Below are 6231 nucleotides of genomic sequence, written 5' to 3' on the forward strand. Positions count from 1 at the left end.
GCTTCACTGAAGCCTTGTGTGCTTAATGTGGTGCACTACCACCTGGCCCCTTTCACTTACCTTTCTCTGGCTTTGTTTTCCATTTCCTGAAAAGACAAAACACACAGAATGGTTTCTCTTAACAGGGTTCCTACCAGGTGGCGTGAGGAAATGCGCCTTTCTTGATTTGTCATTCTTTATTCATGAGCCTTGCAAGTGAAGTGGCCCCTTCTTGGCAGCCCTTGACTCACTGCCTCTGCAGTGAGTAAGCTGAACCTGCCATCACTCTCAAGACTCTAAAGTTCCCAGTTGACATCCTGATGCCCTTCCAGGACTCTAGGCTGGGGGCCTTGAAACTCCCTGTGTGACTTATAAGGAATACTAGAAGCACAAATGACTCCTTACCACAACAGCAGTATATAATGACTCCCTTAATTTCATCTGGGTATTTGAATGTTTGCCTTGCCACTTAAATCGAGAAACACGCTCTGGAGGAGGTTGGTCTCAAGTGCACTGGCCTCCTTGGGAGAATCTGGAGAGCACAGAATGCCTTTATTTATGGTGGAGAATGTTCTACTGTCAAGGTTTAGGAAGTTCTTTACTTAGCTCAACTTGATGTTTACAACGTCTAGTTCCCAGTAGGATCAATTAGCCTGTATTGACTTTGTCTCTGTCAGTGTCTGTGTTTCAAACAAAAGAGTAGAAATACCCACTTCACACAGAAACTGCGTCAGCAAGTTTAGCTAAGAAAGCAGAACACTGAAGTATTCAATTTTTGTTTCTTAGACAAATAGGCAAAAGCATTTTCTTATCAAAGCTAGTCAGGTTTGATTTTACTGTTTAAGAAGTGATGTCTCTTGAAACCTCTTTTGACTAATGGCTGAGACCTTCTCTTTCTGTCCTGGTGCTTGGTAACTGCTTCCCTGGCTCCTGTTATCACGAGAAGGCCTAATAGGAGCTGAGGATCTATCCCCCTCTTAGTCTAGAGATCCTTTGTGTCATTTGTCACTCCAGTTAGAATTTGCAGCAAATCTCCTTAATGTGAAGGTAAGTATCTATTCATACCAGGAAGAGAAGAGTCTTCTGGGCTGGGGTGCTGGTTGGAGGTGGGACTCATCTTTCTCTAGACTTGATTATCTGTTATCATCAAGGGTTACTTTATGCTAGGCACGACCCTCTCCCAACCCCATCCATCACCCTGTCCACAGTGAAAATGGACGTAGCTCATAGAACCAACAAGCTTTCACATAAGCACTAGCCTTTGCCATGGCATTTCTCCCAAGAATCCCTGAATGGCCACCCAATGCTGTCCCTCCCCATAAAGAATGAACATGGTGCACCCAGTGAAGCACATGATACTATTCACAAGGACCAGTGCAAAGACCTGGGTTGGAGCCCCCAGTCCCCACCTGCAGGGGGGATGCATCATAAGTGGTGAAGTAGGACTGTAGGTGTCTTATCTTTCTCTCTCCTTCTCTGTTTCCCCCACACCTCACAATTCTCTCTCTCTCTCTCTCTCTCTCTCTCTCTCTCTCTCTCTCGTCAAATAATACAGGGAAAAGGAAGGAAGGAAGGAGGGAGGGATAAAAGGAAGAAAGTGGCAAGATAGAAAGAAAGAGGGAGGCTGGCAGTAGTGCAGCGGCTTAAGTGCATATGGCATGAAGTGCAAGGTTCCTGGTTTGAGCCCCTGGCTCCCCACCTGCATGGGGGTCGCTTCACAAGTGGTGAAGCAGGTCTACAGGTGTCTGTCTCTCCCCCTCTCTGTCTTTCCCTCCTCCCTCGATTTCTTTCTACCCTATCCAACAATAACAGCAGTGACAACAATAATAACAAGGGCAACAAAAATGGGAAAAAATGGCCTCCAGGAGCAGTGGACTCGTTAATGCAGGCACTGAGCCCCAACAATACCCCTGGAGGCAAAGAAAATTAAAAAAGAAAGAAAGAAATGGCTGCCAGGAGCTGTGGGTTCATAGTGCAGGTACCAAACCCCAGCAATAACTGTTGTTAAAATTCGGAGGCTCTTGTCGGCCGGGTTAGCTTCACGGGCAGGTAACAGAGACGCGGAGACAATGGCTGGGCAGGGCAGCTGTATTTCTTTCTTCAGGAACAACAATTCACAAACTAAGACAAACTAATCACCAAACAGAACTCTGCTGTCTCTTTGCCGTGGCACAAGCACTCCCTCTTACTCTGTAACTCGGGAACTCTCCAACTCTGGAACTCTGGAACTCTCTTACTGGGGAACCCTCTCAAACTCTTCCACTGTGGAACTCTCTCTTACTCTGTAACTCTGAAACTCTCGAACTCAGGAACCCTCTGTCGGGGTTCTTTTGGGGCGGGGCCAAGCGGGCCCGCGAAATTAACAGGACTGATGCAATTCTCTTGGTGGGGGAGAACTAGAACCCAATGTAAAGCATACAACAGATAACCCTGGAGGAAAATGAGAGAAAGAGAGAGACAGAGAGACACAGAGGGGGAGAGAGAGAGAATATGAAGGTCCTGGGAAAAGAAGCTTCACTATCCACTGGGGAAGACAGGATGACAATTCCTCTGGGAGTTTAGATTTTGGAAGCCATTTGTGAATGCTGGGCACACCCACCCAGACCCCAGACTGTTTCAGTCCCTGTGCTAATGTCAGTAAGATTCTAATGCCACAGTGAATGAATTAGTACCAAGGCATCTCCAAATGAGCTGCACTGGAGGCACTCAGAAATATGTGAACAGGGCGTCAGGGCAGGTTTAAAATTAGACCTGATCTCTTGCACTGAGTGAAGGTGCTTCTGGCCACGGAGGAACAAATGAAGTCTGTTCTGGCAAGAAGTGATAGCCCTGACAGTGAGGGAGGAGACGGCTTAGTGCTTCTTGTTTGCAGTTCCCTGCTGTATGCCTCCCCAGCTGGCCCTGCGTAGACCATCTTAGGGGGGCCTTGTGCTATAGGAGGAGAATTCCTGGCAAATTACGTTAAGTGTCCTGGGTGCAGGAACCATCTCCCTCTCCTTCCCCTCAAAGCAACACAGAGCCTTCTCAAGGTTCCTAGAATTCTGGAATCCCAACGGTTTCTCTGCGTTAAAGGAAAGCTACCTGAGATCTGTGGAGTGAGCAGCACATAGCTAGGCCAGGCTGGAGCCCGGAGCAGGCTCACAATGGCTGGGATTCTGGCCTTAGCAGATTTCCTCCAAAAGACAATGCCATTCTCAGATTCCAAAACCACGTTCTCCCTTCCTCTGAACCAAATGTTCAAATAGCTCTGATAGGTTCCACAAGAATTTTGGCTCTTTGCACTTTTAATTTTCTAAGGCCTCCAAGTTGACAGATCAGAATGAATAACATCTTCAGTACCAAGTTCCCAAACCCTCACACTGGTTTTGACTTGAGCTGTAACCATGGAAAAAGAAATTTTGATCTATTAGCATGATTCTAAAGTATTTCAGATATTCAGAAGTATGAGTAGTATAATAAGGACTTCTTTGCTCACAACTTTTTTTTTTTATTACCACCAGGGTTGTCTCTGGGACTTGGTGTTGACAATATGAATCCACCACTCCCTGTGGCTGTTTTTCTCCCTTTCTTTTCATTTTACTGGATAGGACAGAGAGAAAGTGAGAGTGGAAGAGAAGATAGAGAGCCTGCAGACCTGCTTCATCACTCATGAAGCTTCACTCCTATAAGTAGGGAGTGAGGGCTCAAACCCAGGTCCTTGATGTGATAACGTGTGTTCAACTGGATGTGCCACCACTCGGCCCCCTGAGCTCACAATTTAACATAAGAAATAACGCATGGCCAATCTGGTTGAAGCACTCTTCACTTCCTCCCCAAGTATCCACTGTCCTGATTTTGATGTCATTGCCATGTTTAATTGTTTTACTGTGGCTTTGTCTTGCATGTTCTTAATCTTTATAGACATCAGATACATGGTTATATAATTCATGCATTCATCTGCAATTTGCTTTTTATTTTATACTTTATGGTCATGAAATTCATCTACACATATAATCAAATATTTGCATGTCACACGTGGCACAATACGCAATTATCTCATAATTTATCTACCTATTACTCGATGTTGCCAGTTTATTTAACAAGGTGATTGTACCAATTTTAATACCTGCTTCCAATACGTGAAAGACTTACTGTTGGTTTATTGCATCTTAGCATTAGCACTGTCAGGCTATAATTTTTGCAATTTCACAGGTGAAGGGACAACCTCGCTGAAGCGTTAGTTTGCATTTTTGCTTAATAGTGAGATTAAGCTTGCTTATTAACTAGTAAAATTTCAACTTTTTGAATAATCCTTTCATATGTCTGGCTCATCTGTTGGGAAGCTGTGTTTTTCTCATTACCTTACAGGAGGTCTTTGTATATTGGGAGTACTGATCCTCAGTTTTGTACCAATATTTTCCCTCACTTTGGTTAGTCTTTGCACTTTACTTTTGGTTTGTTTGGCTCTTGTCTCAGATAGGCTTCCCTACCTCACCATCAGAGACGGGATTCATTTTTGGATTTGGTAAATGAGCTGTATGCTTCCACTTGGAAAGCCAGTGATCCCAGTAGCATGTACTGACCCAGTCAACTCTCTCCTCGTGGGTCTTTGGTCATCTGTCAAGCATTGAGCTCTCTGCCTTGGTAGAGTAGTCTGTTTGCCTCTCTGTATCTATCTCACAGATAAAAATCATGCTGTCTTAATTACTATTGATTTATAAAAGGTGTTGACAGCCAAGCATGTCTCCACTTTGTTCTTTAAAACTTTTTGGCTCACCCTTTTATCCTTGAGTTTGCCCTGGCATGATACAAGCAATCAGATGCAAGACAGTTAACAGACAGGAAAGGTCAAGCCAAAGCTAGTCCTTGATAATCCACAATCTGAATCATTTAATTCCCAAATAAACCCTTAAAAAACAGGCAAAGCAAAACAGAAACGGCCACCAGATGATGGTGGTGTACCCAGTAGAGCACACATATTAGCTTGCATGAGAACCTGGATTCAAGCCCCTGGTCCCTACCTGGTGGTGGAACAGTGCTTTAGCTGTCTCTCTTCACAGTCACTCTTTCCTTTTCTCTCCCAATGACTTATCTCACTCACTAGGAAAAAAATGAAAATAAAAGTGGCCCTGTGGAGACATGGTGGTGCTATGCAGGCTGGGGCCCCAGCCTGGTGGCAAAACAAATAAAAATCAAGCTTTTCAGGATCATTTGACAATAGAAGCTAGAGAGCGGGGGTTGGGCAGTAGCGCAGCAGGCTAAGCGCACATGATGCAAAGCGCAAGGATACCGGTTCAAGCCCTTGGCTCCCCACCTGTAGGGGGGTCGCTTCTCAGGAGGTGAAGCAGGTCTGCAGGTGTCTTTCTCTCCCCCTTTCTGTCTTCTCCTCCTCTCTCCATTTCTCTCTTTCCTATCCAGCAACGGCATCAATAACCACAATAAAAATAACCTCAACAGTGATAAAAACAAGGGCAACAAAAAGGGAAATAAATAAAAATAAAATAAAACAGAAGCTAGAGAGCATCCTCTAAGTAATACCAATTTCCAGGTCTTTCTTTTTTAGAAAGACTGTTTTTAAACACTGCAAAGAGACAGTCACTAAGAGCTCTCTGTAAGGCAGTGCTGGAGGCCTGCATTTGTTTCCTGGATCACTTGAAGCATCCAAGCTAAATAAAGGTCAGCAGATGCAGGAGACACCCTAAGTGTGCCCCTGATTTCCTTAGAGCCTGAGGGCTCATGAATGGAGTTCAGTTTCCTGTTCCAAGGAGGCTTGAGTTCCCTGCAAAAGGGCCTCCAGGACATTCTCATCACCTCCAGACCATGATTCGGTGTTCATTCTGCAGTGTCTTCAGATTCAGACCCTCCTACACGGATCCCAGGACAAGAGGACTCTGGCCACGCAGCAGACCATGGACACTCTGTGCAGGTGAATGCCTTCTCCGTCCCTCCTTCCTCCCCCCTCCCCCGCCGCCTCCCCTGCGCCCCCATTCCCCCCCCCCGCCCCAAACCATCTCTGAGCAGCTTGCTCCTGTGCCATCCAGAAAACGTTTATAAGACTATAGAACTTCTGAGTGACTTCCCACAACTCATAAACTCTGTTAGACCACCTCCTTTGTGAGTCCACTTGTTAAATAGTTCTCCCTTCCACTTTTAAGTAATGTCTGAAACTGACTGGGACTGGTCCTTCTACAGACCCGCAAGAGGGTTTCCCTTTGCCCTCAAGGCACCTGCTGTGGAGCCCTCTGGCTCTCTAGCTCCACCTTGAAGACTGGC

General features: G+C 45.5%; 1 protein-coding gene across 2 annotated transcripts in view; it reads left to right on the forward strand.

Annotated features, from left to right (window-relative positions):
• The window catches only part of TTC23 (tetratricopeptide repeat domain 23), an 86269-nt gene that overhangs the window by 75592 nt on the left and 4446 nt on the right, over positions 1-6231 (forward strand). For both annotated transcript variants that reach the window (XM_060179327.1, XM_060179326.1), the window contains exon 10: positions 5802-5884. In XM_060179327.1, coding sequence (XP_060035310.1) covers positions 5802-5884 — 83 coding nt within the window. The remainder of the gene's footprint in view (positions 1-5801; positions 5885-6231) is intronic.

This window comes from Erinaceus europaeus, chromosome 20 (assembly GCF_950295315.1).
Source record: "Erinaceus europaeus chromosome 20, mEriEur2.1, whole genome shotgun sequence".
Classification (NCBI taxonomy): Eukaryota; Metazoa; Chordata; class Mammalia; order Eulipotyphla; family Erinaceidae; genus Erinaceus; species Erinaceus europaeus.